General features: G+C 44.4%; 1 protein-coding gene across 2 annotated transcripts in view; it reads left to right on the forward strand.

Annotated features, from left to right (window-relative positions):
* Positions 1 to 16,710, forward strand: part of Kif26b (kinesin family member 26B) — a 403,733-nt gene that overhangs the window by 260,060 nt on the left and 126,963 nt on the right. Inside the window, exon 1 of one of the 2 annotated variants that reach the window (XM_006496865.3) lies at positions 9,185 to 9,671. The exons of the other annotated variant lie outside the window; for it this stretch is intronic. Within the exon in view, the coding sequence (XP_006496928.1) occupies positions 9,652 to 9,671 (20 nt within the window). The 5' untranslated portion in view covers positions 9,185 to 9,651. Of the gene's footprint in view, positions 1 to 9,184; positions 9,672 to 16,710 lie in introns of those variants that run through there. 2 annotated transcript variants of the gene reach the window in all.

Consider the following 16,710-nt stretch of genomic DNA (forward strand, 5'->3'; position numbering starts at 1 on the left):
GGAGTCAGGACACACAGCAGTAATGCTACTTAGGAAATCCCATTCTTCTTGGACACAGATTGTTAGTACACAGGGCTTTCAGATTCACCTTGGGGTGGGGCTGAGGATGGAGGGATGTGCAACTGTTCGCTGGTGGTCTCCAGTAGAGCTGATGGCCAGCAGGAGCTAAAGCCTCAGTAATACAAAGTTGCAAAGTAAATGAACTGGAAGATGCAGGGCTTACTTTCTCATGCTTCTGTCTGGATTTGGCTAAGGATTGGCTGAGCCAGGGTCATTCCCTGAGTAGACTATATTTTCTTTTCTACCCTGTAGACTTCAGATGCTCACCTTGGAGGCTGGTGACATGGCACAGTGGGTAAAGATGCCTACTGCCAGGTCTGATTAACTGCTTGATTCCCCAGAACCTACATAGTGGACAGAAAGAACCAACTCTTACAAACTGTCCTTTATTCTCCACATACAAACCTTAGTAAGCACACCCCCACACATACATACACACATGCACCATATGTTCACACACACACACACAAAACATCCCTTGTTTGTGAGACAGAGTAGTTCTTGCCGTCAATTGAAGTACAGACAGCTCCAACTCTTGTTAGGATCAGCAGGAGTTTCCAGCATCCTAGACATCCATTTCTGGGTTTGTGGAGCATGCAAAGGTATTCCTTCCAGTTTGTGATTCTTGAGGATAAAAGTTGCTGGCTTTCCTTTGGACAACCACACCAGAGCATCTTGCTAGGACATTGGTCTCATTCCTGTGAGCTTGATTGACAGGGTGGTGGGAATAACATCTGCCCCACTCTGCAGCTTTAGAAAGTTCTGCTTTGATTGGAAATGGTCAGATTGGTCATTCCGCGCATATCCTGATACCAAGGTTCCTTTGCAGGTCTTCAACACACATTCTAAGTTTCCCCAGTTAAAAAAATTATGCCGCTCTCTGTAAAGCACAAAACTCGTGACACTGTATAATCCAAATGATAGGCTGGAAACTGGGTTTGTTGTAAGTAACCTATGAACAGCACCTGGTGTAATCCCTGTTAACACGCTCAGTGCCTAGAGCGAAACTGGCAAGCACAGCTTCAACTCTTGCCAGTCACTTGTCAAACCCCAACCTAGGGTTCCTTCCAAACTCTCAGAAGAAGGTCCAAGACACAAAACCTCATGCAGTCCTCAGACTCTACCAGGGCAAGGGCTGGATCTCAGCCAATGTAAAACATAACCTCCGAATTAGAAAAGGAATTCTGTAGCGTTGGGCAGGGGCCTCGGGTGTCAAGATGCTGATTACGAATGTGAAGGGTTGTCGTGTCATGCTTAGGAGTCAGAGTGAGGATAAAGGTGAAACTTCCTTCCTTCAGCAGGTCTGCTCCCGAGAAGCATGCTAGAGATATAGAAAATGCTTCCCCATCCATGACAAACAAAGAGGCACCATCTTCTCCAGCCTAGGATTCAGCAATCCGAATGCCAGAGATCAGAGAGGCAGGCAGGCCGTGCAAAGCAATTTTGCAGATCTTTCTAGAGGGTGCGTAATTGAGTCTCATGCAGGCAGAATACTGGGGAGGGATAGTTACAACACAGTCAAGATGTTACTAGGCACTGTGGTGCTGCAGGCACTGTCAGATGCTTTTTCTAGACATTCTGACAACTTTATGAGATTGGTACCACCATTTTCCCATTTCATAGACAAAGACAGATTCCATGGTTACAGGAGACAGTCTGAAATGACTCACGGTCTGGTCTGGTATAACTTTTAGGACTCTGGGATTACTAAGTCTTGGCTTTGCCACTTATGTGACCTGGAGGAAAGCTCTTAATATCTTTTCATCCCTATTTTCTTATCTGTAGAATAAGGAAAATACCATTATAGACATCATGAAGCTGTAATGCAGATGAAGTAAATGGGTATATATGCAGCCCTTGGCACTGGGCCCACATAGCGTAAGGGCTATTTATATTCTGTGGTACTTATTTGTTCTCAGTCAAGTAAGAGTTTTGAACCTAGTTTAGCCTAATGGTGGGTCTGAGTTCCTTGTTAATACGACTCCCTCGAAGCAGTTGGGTTAAATTTGTTCCTGTTCTTTGATTACATGTAAGAGGAAATCAGAAGCCTGCTTTAGCAGTATCAGGAGAGCTCAGGTGTCCTGGAAATACTTTTGATCCACAGAGCATCTTTTCAATGAAGGATACTTGCTATTCAGGCCAGTAGTGAGAATTCACATGAAAATGAGACTGTGTGAGCTGAAGGGTAAACAACTGCATTTTTGCTAAGACTAGTCACACATTTAGAGGCATTTGGCAGCCAGAAGTAAGTCTAGTCCTTTATCAACACACAGACAGAGGGTTGTTGAGCCTTTTGCTAAATCTGGCTCTGAGACACTTCTGTCTTTAGGTCCAGGCAGTTGCTTCATTGTGCACCCATGCTGTCCTGATATTTTGGTACTGAGCACACTGCTGTACATTCACAGGACACCAGCTGCACGTGTGTATCATCCTCTAGACAGGGGTCATGTGCCATATAAAGTTATCATATAAACCGACGGATGGCATGCACTTTAGAGAAACAAACACCAGACAGGTGGGCAGACAAGATTCTGCCTTTCTGATGAGATTGAACTTCCCCCTACAGTCTTAGCATTACATGACTGGAATGGTCAGTTTAGCACGATTTCATCACATCTTCCAACTGGAGATTTAAAATTTATGATTGCTATAATTGTAGATAAGATGTCTCTAGATAAAGAAAAGCAGCATAGACTGAAACCAAAGAGCAGCAGTAAGTCCCAGCCCCCTCTTGCCTTGAGAGACCTCCATGAAAAAACTACCTATATTAATAGAAAGAAATGCTAATGGAATATTTTTTAAAAATTACATATACAGTTTCCAGTTTGTCTTTTGGAAATTACACCTAGCTGTTCATGTATCAGGTCTTCTCATGAACACATTTAACGTACAGGCTTTGCACATATGTGTCCATAGAGACTAGGAATGAAGCTCTCATAGTTATTTGAAGGGCCAAGGTCTTGCCACTCCCTGTGTATAGTCAAGCCACCATGCATAACAAGAGAGCTTCTAAGATATTAACACGTCCCAAATTTAGCATTTATGTTCTTGAAAGCACTTCCTTTCCCCATAAAGATCTAACTGAACATTAGAAGTTTTGACCTTTTAGTTTTTTTTAAAGAAGTGTTTGATGGTCTGATTGTTTTCAACAAAAGAGGTCTGTTCTCTTGCTGTAGGGAGAGATTCCTCAGTTCTTTTGAGAGAGATGAAAACCCTCTCTTAAGCCTGCCAGAGTGGAGATCAAGGGCATCCCAGCCTGTCTCTGAAGGATGATTCCTGTCCATGAAAGGAAACTGGGTGGTAGTGGGCATGTTGAAAACCAATGGGCTTGGCTCTAGAACTTGGCATTTTATTCATGGCTGTCTACAGGGTGGCTGTCATGCCTTGTGACTTTTTGAATATATGTTCCCTGTGAAGATCTGCTGGCTTTTCCAAGGCCAGTGTGGCTCTCCTATGGGATTTGATATCATAGGATCCATTTTCCTATGAGGTCTGTTTCTTCACCCCAACTAACTTGCTGAGCCTGTCTGGCTCTTTACTGGCAGCACTACCCAAAGCTTTCTGTAGAAGGTTGCGTTGCACATCCAGGGGCCAAGTCGGGGCTTCCCAAGGAAGAGAGGCCCACTCCGCTCCAGCCCTGGTCTCAGATCCTTAGGTGCTGCTTAATCATCAGCTTTCCAGATCTCAGAACCGCTGCATCTTCTTAGCAAGTAGGTCAAGTGAGGGCAGGGACAGGAAGTCAGGGGCTGCAGCTAGGGGGAAGGGTGGGGCCCTGCGCCATGTTTGAATGGAGATAGTTTTCTGCCTATCCCTGCTCCTTTTGTCTCTAGGCACAGATGGCTTCATTCTGTACATCTTTCCCCCATTTCTTCCTCTTTCCTATCCTTCCCTTTCTTCTCTCTCCCTTTCCGTTAAATTCATAGTGGTATTCAGGCCCAGCGCCATTTTATAATGAGGTTTAAAAAATGGGGCACAGAGAGTATAACAAAAACTGTCAAAATTTAAAGTGAACAAACCCTCAATTTCCTTCTAAAAGATAAACTACATCATGCCTGAACTTTGGAAAGGTAATTATTTCACAATAATACACAATGTTGTAGGAGAAAGGAAAGAAGGAAGAGAAGGAGGGAGGGAGGGAGGGAGGGAGGAAGGAAGGAAGGAAGGAAGGAAGGAAGGAAGGAAGGAAGGAAGGAAGGAAGGAAGGCAGGCAGGAAGGGAAAGCTTACAGTAAACATCCATAATGCCTACCTATTGTGTATAATTACTGGGCTACAGTTTTCTCATCAACTAACTTCAGCTCTATATTAGTAATCAATTGAAGTTTTGAAAACATGAAGAGCTATATATAAGCCATTATGTACAGCTGTCAATCTGTAGCATCCCTTCATTCAATCATTCTTTTCTGAATAATAAGGATTGAAGAATGATTACTAAATCTAATCACTAATAAATTACATAGATGTGGTACACAGGCATCTCAAGTAACACAAACCTGCTTCTACACCACCCTTACATCTTTACAGAACATGTGTGATTCACTTTAGTTGATGCTTTTAAATGATTATGGCTTTCTATACTCCTAGCACTTCCCACAGGCAAGTTGTATAGGTAATTTAGATATGGTTATTTTAGAGGCTTTTCGTAATTTTTGACTATTTGGTAACCATTAGACCATCTTCCTTGTGAATGAATACATACATTCTATAGAGAGTAGAGAGTGTGCCCTAGAGATTCAGAACTAGTGTGTTCCTTTCATCCCATTACTCAGAATACCACCTTATATGGCTTGGGGAATATACAAAATTAGATACACTGACTACTAATGTTCCAAGTCTGCCTTTCTCACAAACACTACTGTGTGTTGGGCACAGAGAGAAGAGAGATCAGCAAATTTCAGTCAAAACTTGGTTCATTTGACTGAAAGCTATTTGTTTGTTTGCTTGCTTGTTTGTTTTAAGGCTATCCATCTCAGATCCTCCTGATAGCCCTATGAACTAATAATTTGTCCAAACTCCTCCTGTAAATGATTCTTAATTCCATCACCATTTGTAGCTCCCTCTCTGTCCAATGAACCAGAAGTTAGCCTGTAAGGCATCTCTTCTTTAATCTATATTATGGTTTTTATCTTTATATGCAAATTGATCTATTTCCTCAAATTAGTGTATGGTCTTAAGAACCATGTTATTATTTCACTTTTCTGGTGTCTTGTGAGGACAATGAAAACACCAAAGGATGTCACAAATGGGAGACAGCTATGGGGACACCAGAACCAGTGCCTTTAAAAATAAACAACAGTGTGCATGTCAAATAAAATCTTACAAGATTTTCAACATACCAACTCCATAACAGTAAGGTTACTCTTTTAGAAATGGGACCACATGGGAGGGAGGATGAGTTCCAGGTCCCTCACCTCCAGAAGGCCCTGGTTTCAGTGGCCTCTGATTTCTACTGGATGAGAGAGGCATTTGGAGATAAGATCAGTGGCTCGGCATTTTGATGAGGAGGGAAGCATCCATTTTCATGGCTTTGACACTTTGGTCTCACCAGAGATTAGACACCACTAAGGTTCCTTAATCCCATGAATGGGGACTGTCTGGAGTTTGCATGGCCCAGTACCTTAGCTGCTGACTTTTTTGTTCAAGACTCTTTAGCAGCAATTTCCAGTTTCCACTCACACCTCTGGTGAGACCAAAGTGTCAAAGCCATGAAAATGGATCCTTCCGTCCTCGTCAAAATGCTGGATGGCTGCTGGCTCTTCTCTTGCCATTGTCACTGGTCCTAGTGTAAGGGTCACTCGGGGAGGCCAGTTCTTTACTACTTTCTGTGGTTTTCTTCACATGAAGCAAATTTTAAAAAGGCTGAGAGTAGAAGGCTGGCTGCCCAGCAGCGGGCAACAAATCCTCTCTCTTGAAGACAGATCCGGAAGGACACTGCACGTCCACTGTGTGTGGCTCCTTGGAGTCCTGGTGCCCACAGGAGAGTGGAGAGCGCTGGTGGCATCTGATGGTCCAGTCCTTACTTCTAGAGATAGGAAGTGGAGATTCCTAGTTCCAAGCTTCTGAGATGTTCCTTGCTCAGTGTTTTGATAAGTAGAACAATGTGCTTCCAGAGAAATTCTGTCAGTAGCGTCCATGTCCTTCTGTTTCACCAGGCTAAGCAGCCATTTTTATATTTAAGGTCTACATTTGGTTCAGTAGACAATGTGGCACACTGAAGGAGGAAAACTGGGCTCCAGATCCCATTGCCGACTATAGGACCATGAACAAAAATGCTGACTCTCCTGGATCATAGCCCGTCAGTGGTCCTGGTTCCAGTTGATACCAACAGGAATAGTTTATAAACTATAAAAGAGTGTTTAAAGTCTCTTTCCCTTCACTACTCCATAGAGTTATTTGCTCGGTTATTATATTAATGTGTTTTCTAACTTTCAACGTGTGAGTCTTTCCATCTCTTTAAACAGAGCAAATGGGAGATCTTGTTTTCTGCTAATTATTTCAGCCTTCTCCAGAGACTCATTTCAAGTCTCCTTCCACATCAAGCCATTAGGCCATTGCTTTGGACCCATCCACCAGCCATCAAAAAGCATCTTGTCAGGGCTGACATCCTGCCAAGTGCACCTCATTCTGACAGTTTCTTTGGTTTAAAAAAAATTTTTTTTATTATTTTGGTTTTTCGAGACAGGGTTTCTCTGTATAGCCTTGGCTGTCCTGAAACTCACTCTGTAGACCAGCTGGCCTCAAACTCAGAAATCCGCCTGCCTCTGCCTCCCAAGTGCTGGGATTAAAGGTGTGCGCCACCACATCCGGCAGTTTCTTTGGTTTTGTTCTTTTTCTTTTTTCCTGTTTTTTTAAATTTTTTAATTTTATTAACCATCTGCATAGATGAACTCTTTGCAACTTTTACTTTTTATTTTCTGCTAAGTCACACCTCTCCCAAACTTCAGACATTAGGATTCACTTAAAATGTTTTCTTTACTGTGAAAAGAATCAAGCATGCAGAATAATACATGAATATTGACAGATTCCCAGTTCCAAGACACATAACAAAGCCAACACCTATGCACCAACTGCTTGACCAATATCAACATAAGAGACGATCTTATGTTTCACTTTTCAAGTAAATATCCAGGGTCTACTTGTATCCAGAACTTGTGATATATATTGACGACCGTCAGATCATCTGGCCTACAGAAATAGTTCACGTCATTAACTAGGCATGAAATCTACCAACCAGTAACTGCAGGGCAAAAAGTCGTTTGCAGTGAGAAATACAAACAGGAAGAGAGTAACAGTTAGTTACCTCTGGGAGAGTTGGAATGGTTTCCAGAGGATGTGACTTAAACAGTTAAGGGTGATTTGCTTGGGAAACAAGAGCATTCCAGGCAATGTGTTAGTCTTCCATTACTGTAACAAATGCCCCAAATCAATTAACTTAAAAAGAGGAATTTGCTTGAGTTGGCCCCTGGCTGTGGAGGTGGTAGGCTGTGACCAGGTGGATCCATGGCATTAGAATACATCACAGTGGGAGAATGGGATGGAGGAGGCCTCTTTGCCTCATGGCCCAGAGAGAAAGGAGTAAGAGTAGAGCACAGAGTCTTCAGCTCTGCTTGAGGGTACACCTCAGTGATTAAAGCCTCCACCAGATCCTACCTACCTGAAGCATCTACCACCTCCCAGCGAAACCAAGCTGAGAAGCAAGCCCCGAATGGCTGGGCCTTTGAGGACACTCCATCCATACTACAGCACAGGAGGAACACATGCCCTCTGAGTGTCTGTGTGTCCCATCACGATAGCTCTTGGGCCACCCCATGATGTCCTTCATGGCTCTTGACCATTCCTTCTCAGGTTTGGGGCCTGCACCTTTCTAAATGCCCACATTCCCGTAGGAGTGCCATTAGACGTCTACCCTCACCATGAACTGATTCATTCACCCATTTACTGAACACCGAGAAGAGCCTGCCGGCTCTAGCCTACCTGCAGATCACTGACGGAGCTTGTTAAAGGCTCAAGTCCAGTCTCTGGAAGCTATTCAAAATTTGGAGAAGAAGGTCCAGGCATTCAGAGTTCTAACACATTGCCACTAGTGGTTCCTAAGGCAGTACTGTGAGGACCCATGGAAACACAAGGAAGGAATGTCTTGTAATGGAAGAGAGAGTGGTAAAGACCCCTAGAGAACCAACCTGCTGGTTCTCCTTACCTGGATCACCAAGACACTTCCTCCTGGTCCCACCCCTGCCAGTCCCTCTGGTCTCACCCACCCTCCAGTCTGAAACACTCACTTGTGTGTGCACATACCTCCCCTCCCCCTACACCATGTCTCCAAGTACCTGCTCAGGGCCAGTCTTTCCTGCAGGTCTACTCAGTGCCTTGCCGATGGGTGGAACATCCTGAGTAGCCATAGTCACTCAGTGAAGAACAGCAGGTAAAGTTAAGTATTTCAATGTGACCTTTGCTTGGCTTCTGCACTCTTTCTGTCAACTACTTCAGGGGGAGAACGCAGCAGGGAAAAGCAGAGTTGAAGACAAAGTCTAAGGCAGGAGGCTGCTCTTCTCTGCATGCATTTCCATTACCAGCAGCACCTGAACAATTTTTAAGACAGGTTAACTGTGAGCCTGGTCACCTCTACTCACTAATGAAATCTGTGCCTGTAGCTCTTTCTCCCCTGGGGACCCACATCTGTGTATGTCTACAAATGTCCTCCCATAGAGTCTCACACATATGCACAGAACCTTGGTATGGCCGGCTCTGTCTGAACACACATGACTCAACATGTACATGGGTATGTAATTAAAGATTTTGAACACTTGGTTTTGATGGTCTGTTTTCCAGGGGTCTTGTTCAGAAGATTCCTGAGCTACTATGGGCTAAGGAAGAGTTGCAGCAAGTGTTTTTCGGCTGCTCTTTCTGTAAAGTGCCCTCTCTTCTCTCTCTCTCTCTCTCTCTCTCTCTCTCTCTCTCTCTCTCTCTCTCTCTCTCTCTCTCTCTCCCTCCCTCCCTCCCTCTCTCCCTCCCTCTCTCCCTCCCTCCCTCCCTCCCTCCCTCCCTTCCTCTCTTTCCCTCCTCTCCTCTCTCTCTCTCTCTCTCTCTCTCTCTCTCTCTCTCTCTCTCTCTGCCCCTCCCTGCCTGCCTGCCTGCCTGCCTGCCTCTGCCCCTCCCTCGCTGGCTCTCTGAGATAGCAGCAGACCGAGAGGCTGGTGCAGCGTGCTCTGGGGAAAGAGTGAGCTTGCTTGCAGAGACTGGCAGCATTTCAGGCAGCTCCTCTTGCATCCCATCCATGCGGTGTTCTTGGAGGGCAATGCAATGTTGGAGCAGGGATTGACCTGCACCGGGAGGGTAGCTGGTTGCTCAGAGAGGCCAGGGTCTTGGCTTAGCCAGAGGCTGGAATCACAGGAATGCTGTAGCAGGGTCTGCTGTGAAAGTTCCCAGACCCCCATGGATTTTAGAATTTCCCAGCTTCTTCTGCACCTCAGCACACTCTCACTTCCTCCCGAGATGGCCCCAGATCTGCAGGAGACACTTGAGAGAAGCTATTTATTAGCAGTCGCGAAGAGACGGATTCTGCGCTTGGTTCTTTAGCCATGATTTATCAGTGATGATGGATTGGCCAGCGGTGTGAGTAATGAATGCACTTGTGTATATTCCTCTAGTTACATGCTCTGTCTTATGTGCTTTGCTTTTTAATTCTAACTTTCTCAGCGAATTTCCTTAGAGAAGAATGAAACCTAAATGTGCAAAAAGTATGGCTAAGAAGTTAGGTGGGTTCAGATTTCTGTGTGTTTTCCTATTATGTAATTGGCGTTCTGAATACATATCAGCCCTATCGCAGACACACAAACTATTGGCACAGAATCTGCAAACGTGCTCCAGAGGATGAGAATAAAATAGGAAGGAAGCGAATCAGGATTTTGCACTGGTAGTCATCCCTGTAAGGAGACTTATTCAGAGTTGTGAAAATCTTTGACATCGACACCTCTTAGAATCAAAGATGGAATTGAAATGCGTTCTCTTCGCAGGGTCATGAAAATGAAGTTAGCCTATGGCTTTCAGAGCAGATTCTTTCTAGCTACATAGATGCAAGATTGATAAAAAGAAAGCCTAAGGTTCAATGCTGACTGAATCTCCATGGGCTTCAGCTTTGCCTGAGACGGACCCCTCCCTGTTCTAGCGGACGGGGTCTGGGCTGAGGGTACTGGTGAGGTAAGAGTCAGCCGTGTGAGAGCTCGTCCATCTTTCTGTATGTGCTAGAATTTGATTCAAGTACCTCAGTTACCAAGAAACATGAAAACCCAAATCAGTTTACTGTCGCAGAAACAAAAAGATCTAAAAGTTAAAGATAGGATTTGCATTTTTCTCACATATGAAGCAAGGTCAATTCTGTGTAGGAAGAGCCACTTAAGCTTTCTAGATTAACACATAGTCTTTTATTAGAGATCTTTACCATCATAAATCACTTGAGCATGGATGCTTTCAGTAGAGGATTTTTTTTTTTGGTTTTGCTTTTTTGTTTTACAGACAGTTGTAACTGTCCCCTTTAAAGTCCCTTTGGTAGCAGTAACTATTTCTGCCCACTTGAAGCTGCGTGGATCTGGAAGAGGCTTTTCTAAGAAGGCTGTTATGACTTCTCTGCCTTTTTGGATACAACCCCAGGCAGAGCTACTCCCCTCCACCTGCCTGCCCTCCCTGATTGTCTCCTACCCCACACTTTCCTCCGAATCTTGGACCATCATGAAATCCCCTTCTCTAGATGCTCTGGGAACATACCCAGCCCGGTCCTGGACAGAGAGTACTGTAAAAAAAGCAACCCGCAGCTCTGTCAATCAAGGCCTGAATGAGCTCAGTTGATTCCTGAATATTAAATCAGTTCTGTGAGCAGCAGAATGAGATCAGACCTGACCCAAAGTGGTGCTAACTTTATTAATCGGCACATAACGTTATCATGAGTCTCCAAGCTCCTGAGGGGATCAGCCGAAAGCCAAACTGAATCCCTGGACTAGTCTGTGATTCTTGCCAGCCAAACCTACCTAGGACCACGCCTTTTAAAATATGTCCTTTGTTATCAAGGGGAATCTGAGACAGAAAACACATGTTGGCAGCATCACGTGAGCGCCTTGGTGCATGAAGTGGTTGGTCGAAAGAGGAAAGGCTTTGAGCTCTGGGAGCTGTTTTGTTTGGGTTTCTGGTTTATATGAACTCTGGTAGACTCACGCATCTGGAAGAGGTTTGGTGGGGGTGGGGAGAGAACCTGGAGCAAGGCATGCAGGGAAAGGGAACATCATTAAACATTTAAAAGAAAAAGGCAGAGTCAGACTTGAGAGATTTTTCTTACCCACACTCGAGTCACTACGCTTTTTTGGGTCCCCATAAAGGTAGGTATCAATTGCAACCTTCCTGATGAGTGGGGAGGGATTATTTCTTAACACTTTTGGATTTGGGGGGGGGAAGAATTTGCTTTCTCCAGAAGTAGAAAGGACAGTAAGGAGCAACAACCTTTCACATGCCTGCTCATCTTAAAAAGAGCATGCATCCCTGTCTACATTTCCTCCCTGGTCCATGTCTCTTGGTACCTCAGAAGTGTTCCTTGTGGGGGAAAAAAAGAGAGAAAGGCCTCGAGTCCCCCTGGACCCTCTCTGTCCTATTAAGGGAGAAGGATGAGCAGCCAAGGACAGGGTTTTAGTGGAGGGTAGAGGGTAGCTTTAATGGTGAATGAGGAAAAAGGCCAGGTATGCTGATATCTGCAAGCAGTCTTTGAGAGGCCAGTGATTGGCATCAGGAAAACTGCTGAGCAATTAAAAAAAAAAAAGAATTAAGGTGAGGGAGAAAGAGAAAGAGGAAGAGGCTAGGCGTTCCTGAGGATCCTCAAGGATAGTATAGTTTTATGAAGAGCTGAGAAGGTCTACACTGGTCATACTAGAAGGTTAGAAATCTTACACTTACCAGAACCTCACAGGTGGGACAAAGCTCACATCGGGGTCCAAAGTTCTGCCAGGAAAGCTTGCTTAAGATGCACTGTTGGCTCTCTCCATTTGCTGTGTGAGTACTTTTGTCTGTCCTGGCATTCTCCTAGGTAACAGCTTCCATTCCGTGAAGAAGGGTTCTCAGGAAGCATGGCCTGAGAGTCTCATCTCTGAAGATCAGGGTGGCCATGGAGACCTTGTTTCTCTTATGGCACACATATGATCTGCGTTCTAATTCTTGTTCTGTCTCAGCTGATCCTCCTTATTTTTGCAGCCCCTAGTACTTTTCTTCCTCATAAGATCTGTTTCTCTTCCATACCACCAGCCCTGCAGAAAACCCCAAGTCCCTGGTAGGTCTGGCTGCAGAGCCCATCCAGGCAGAGAGTACATCTATTTTTAACCTCACTTTCTTACCTAGTCCCTCAGAGAGACTTCAGGTAGGAAACACATCTTTGATAGATTTGGAGAATAATTACATTTAATAGCAACATACTGTATTCCTTAAAATTCCTTAAAAGTGCTAAGAGTGGATTTGAAGTGTGATCCCCAATAGATATGTGAGATGATGCACGTCGATCAGCTCAGTTGCAATATTCCTCACTGGGAGCACATCTTTGTTGTACACAACAAATTTATATTCTATACTTGTATACGTTACCTTAAAATTTCATATTGTTAGACTTGTAAGAAGAGAAAATTTGACTCATGGGAAATGGACGGAGAAGTTTTCCTGATCAGAGGAAAATGTTACTTTTTCCCTCCTAGACCTGCCCAACCTTTTGACATTGAAACACAACATTGTCATCTAAAAGTATCTTCTTCAGGAAATGTGCGATAAAGTTAACAAAATAAAATACAAACACATGATGGTTTAAGCAGGCTCATGATTTTGCATTCGAAACTCTCCAGGGCCACATGCAACCACAGGACACAGGCTGGGCATTCCCACTGTCACTCAGTGGAAGAGCTGCTGCTAGGTAACTGCTAAGTTGTATAAATTCTGCTTATTACCTCCACTTGAGCTCCTAATCTGTAAATTGCTTAGCATCTCTAAGCTCATAATTCCAGTTCCAAGGAATCCCATGCCCTTTTCTGACTTCTGCAAGTACCAGGAATGTACTCTGTTCACAGCCATACATGTGGGTAAAGCACTCATAGATACACATAAAATTAGTGTAAAACAAAAACAAAAGCAAAAACAACATTTTAAAAGAGACAAAGAAAGCAAAAGGTCCAGGGTACCAAAAATGTTCCTTACCTACTTCCCCAAATCTTCATCATGGAAGAGTCTAGTCAATAGAGGAGCAAAGATTTTTGAGTTTGACAAGCACAACTCTGGATCCCTGCTTTGTTGAGTCTTTGCTGCAGTCAGGAGCTCCCTCGCCTCTGCCTGTGTTTGTTTCTGTGTAGGACTGTCCACCACTAAGGAGAGTGAGACCTGATTGTCCACGCTCTTTCAGCCTAGCCTTGGGGACCAAAGCAGGAGCCACCCGTTCTCCACAGACTGGGCTTGTGGTTTCCCACAACACCGTGTGAGCTCAGGTTTCTGTTGAAATGGACTTCTTCCTTACTGTAAAAGTCCATTGTCCTGCAGAAAATTTTCTTTCAGGAAAAAAACAAAACCAAAAACATGTTTGGCAGGAAAGGGTGGTTCCTGGGGGCAGTCCTGATATAAAGCCACAAGATGGTCCAGGGAGCCCTGTGCAGTGTACACGTGTGTGCTTTGTTTATGGACCACTCGGTAGGGATGCGGATGCTCATATCTGTCTACAGGCAACTGCCTTTGCCAGCGGGGCAAGGATTCTATGGATCAGGTTCAAGACAGCAGGCTGTGAAACTTGGTTTTCATGTTCTTTTGACCCTGGATATCTCCACAAATGAGCCACCTGCCATATCTGGGTGCTGGGTGGATGTGTGTAGTGAAGCCACAAGTCTGCAAGGCCTTTCTCTGCTTAAGGGACAGGGAGGAATCCCACAAATCCACAAATCCAAGATGTCAGCTCATAAATATGTAAGGTCTCTGTTTAGGTAATAAGCTCGATAGCCCAGGCTGTCATTTGCACATCCTCTTCAGCTGAACACAAAAGTTCCCTGCCAGATACTGAGAAAGGAAGCTGGAGGATGGGGGCTGGGAGGCGGGCCAGGCTGATGGCTCGGGCTATTCTGGCTACTCTCCACACTGCTGTCTTCACCCTACTGGGTGTTTTGTGTGGGTTCTCTCTCTCTCTCTCTCTCTCTCTCTCTCTCTCTCTCTCTCTCTCTCTCTCTCTCTCTCTGTATTGGTTTACTGTGTGCCCAAAATTAACCATGTGACACTTGGGGTGAATCTGGGTAGTAAGGAAAAATTGTAGCCAACTTTTTTTTAGCTTTTGGCTAAATCTATAGAAATTTCCATTTCTGTGGCATCATTACTAAAACTCTCAGGATCTTAATATAGATCCAGTCAATCATTTGATATTAAAATCTAGGCCTATGGATCAAATGCAAGCTGGGAAGCAGACCTCAGTGTAAGGACACTAACTGGGCATCTAGTGGTACTTTAAGCATTTTGTAAGGGTCCTGGGATTGGAAAGTGAGCCCAGGAAAACAGTGACTGAGACAGGAGCTGACTCTGCCACGGCAGTCAGCCACCAAAAACTCCTTACAAGGGAGGTGTATTTCTAGCAGAACACTCTCAGACACACAGAAGTAGAGAATGAATTGTCTTTGAATAGAGAGTCTAGAATAATGAGGCAGGGAGGAATCTGGGAAGGAATGCCTTTCTCAAGTGAAATTACCATGAGTTTCTGTTTACCCACACTGGCCTGAGAGTGTCTGGCACTGTATGACCTTAGGCATATCTCGTGATGATTAGAACTAAATATTGTGCAGATTCTCAGGTTAGGCAGTGTTTAGTGACAGATCACATTAAACAGAGCATCATAATAATGGCAAAGAGCAATTGTGCCACAGCAGCTCTCTGCCACTGTGACAAAAACTCTGGTAGAAATAAACTTAAAAGGACGAGAGCCGAACTGTGATTCATGGAGTTTTTCAGAGTTTCAATTCATGTCACTTTGGGCCTGTGACGAAACACAACATCGTCACAGGGAGAACAAAACGGACACTTGCTTCACGGTGGCCACAAAGCAAAGAGAAGGAAAGGAGGACGAGATTCTGATCTCCCCTTCAGAGCACACCCCTGTGCTCCCACTTCTTCTGCTAGGTCCCTCCTTCTTAAGGCTGCATCGCCTTACCCAAGCCTTTCACACACAGCCTTTGGGAAACATGGAAGACCTGAGTTATCACATATCAAGAACAAAACTCAAAATCACACCATATCCTTACAGCTGATTGGAAACAGTAGATCGTGAGTCCATAAAGAGGGAACATAAGAAGAGACTCAGCCCCGTGGTTATATCATATGTTTTTATGATTGACAGGGGATGATCATTTTTAATTATAAGATAATTGACCATACTAGTATATCTAAAGATAGGATAGCCATTTCTAAAAATCCTTTCTTCGGAAAAGGGGGATGGAGGAGAAAGCTGTGTATGAGAGAGAACAGGAAAATGAGTGTAGTTGACCTGGGTTCACTGGAAAAGGCCTGAAGTTGTATCCAGGGAAACTGTAGATAAAGCCCAGGACTGCACAGCACTCTGTGGATCATCCTGTCTTCTCATGGTTGTTGTCAGCATGCTCTCTGCACTTGAAAAACCCACAATAGGGGGGAGAGATCCTAATGAGCCTTCTAAAGCACCTCAAGTGTGGGATAATGATTTGGATACTTCTCATAGCAAGCTGAGCATCACAGTGGCTGCAGAGGAGTATCGTCTTAACCCTAAGAGTGTCCTTACAGCTCACGTGTTCTCTAAAGAGCAGGATTCTAGGGAACTAAAGTAAAAGAGCACACTCCTAAACATTCTTGGATCTCTTCATGATTCTCCCTCTCCTTTTCCCTGTCTGTCTCCCTTCTCTCTCCTCTCTCTCTCCTCTCCCTTCTCCCTCTCCCTCTCTCTCTCCTCTCCCCTCTCCCTTTCCCCCTCCCCTCTCCTCTCTCCCTCTCCTCCCTCTCCCCATTTCTCTCTAGCTCCTTCTCTCTGTGTGTAAGTCTTAGGCATCTGCTCCTCAGATGCCCCTTATCTTGTGTTTAAGAAAAAGTTTCTCTGGCCTAGAGTTTCCTAACTAAGCTAGTCTAGCTGTCCAGCAAGCTTCCAGTGATCCACCTGTCTCTGCTTCCCATCTCATTGTTGCAGAGATGGAAAGTGTGTGCCACCATGCTTGGTTTCCTATGTGAGTTCTGGGATTTGAACTCAAGTACACATGCTTGTGAGGCAAGCACTTTGTAGGTGACATCTCTCCAGGCTTGGTGCAGGCATTCTTTCATTCAGAAAGGGCCATAAAGCCCTTGGCACCCATAGGATAAATACTTGGGCAGCCATATTGGCTTTCCTTTCCAGGAGCTTAAAGGATGTGTGTATAAATGATATTTGTGATGAACAAGAAAAGGAAGCTTAAAAGAGCAACAGGAAGTTGCCTAACAAAGTGATATGAGAGAGAGAGAGAGAGAGAGAGAGAGAGAGAGAGAGAGAGAGAGAGAGAGAGGTTTTAACTTACAAACTATAGAAACTTATTTCCAAGTGAAGTTGGCAATGGTGGCTTGTGCTGGAGAGCTTTCTGGATTATTGTAGAACATCTATCTATACTGGTTTTAT

This window comes from Mus musculus, chromosome 1 (assembly GCF_000001635.26).
Source record: "Mus musculus strain C57BL/6J chromosome 1, GRCm38.p6 C57BL/6J".
Taxonomy (NCBI): domain Eukaryota; kingdom Metazoa; phylum Chordata; class Mammalia; order Rodentia; family Muridae; genus Mus; species Mus musculus.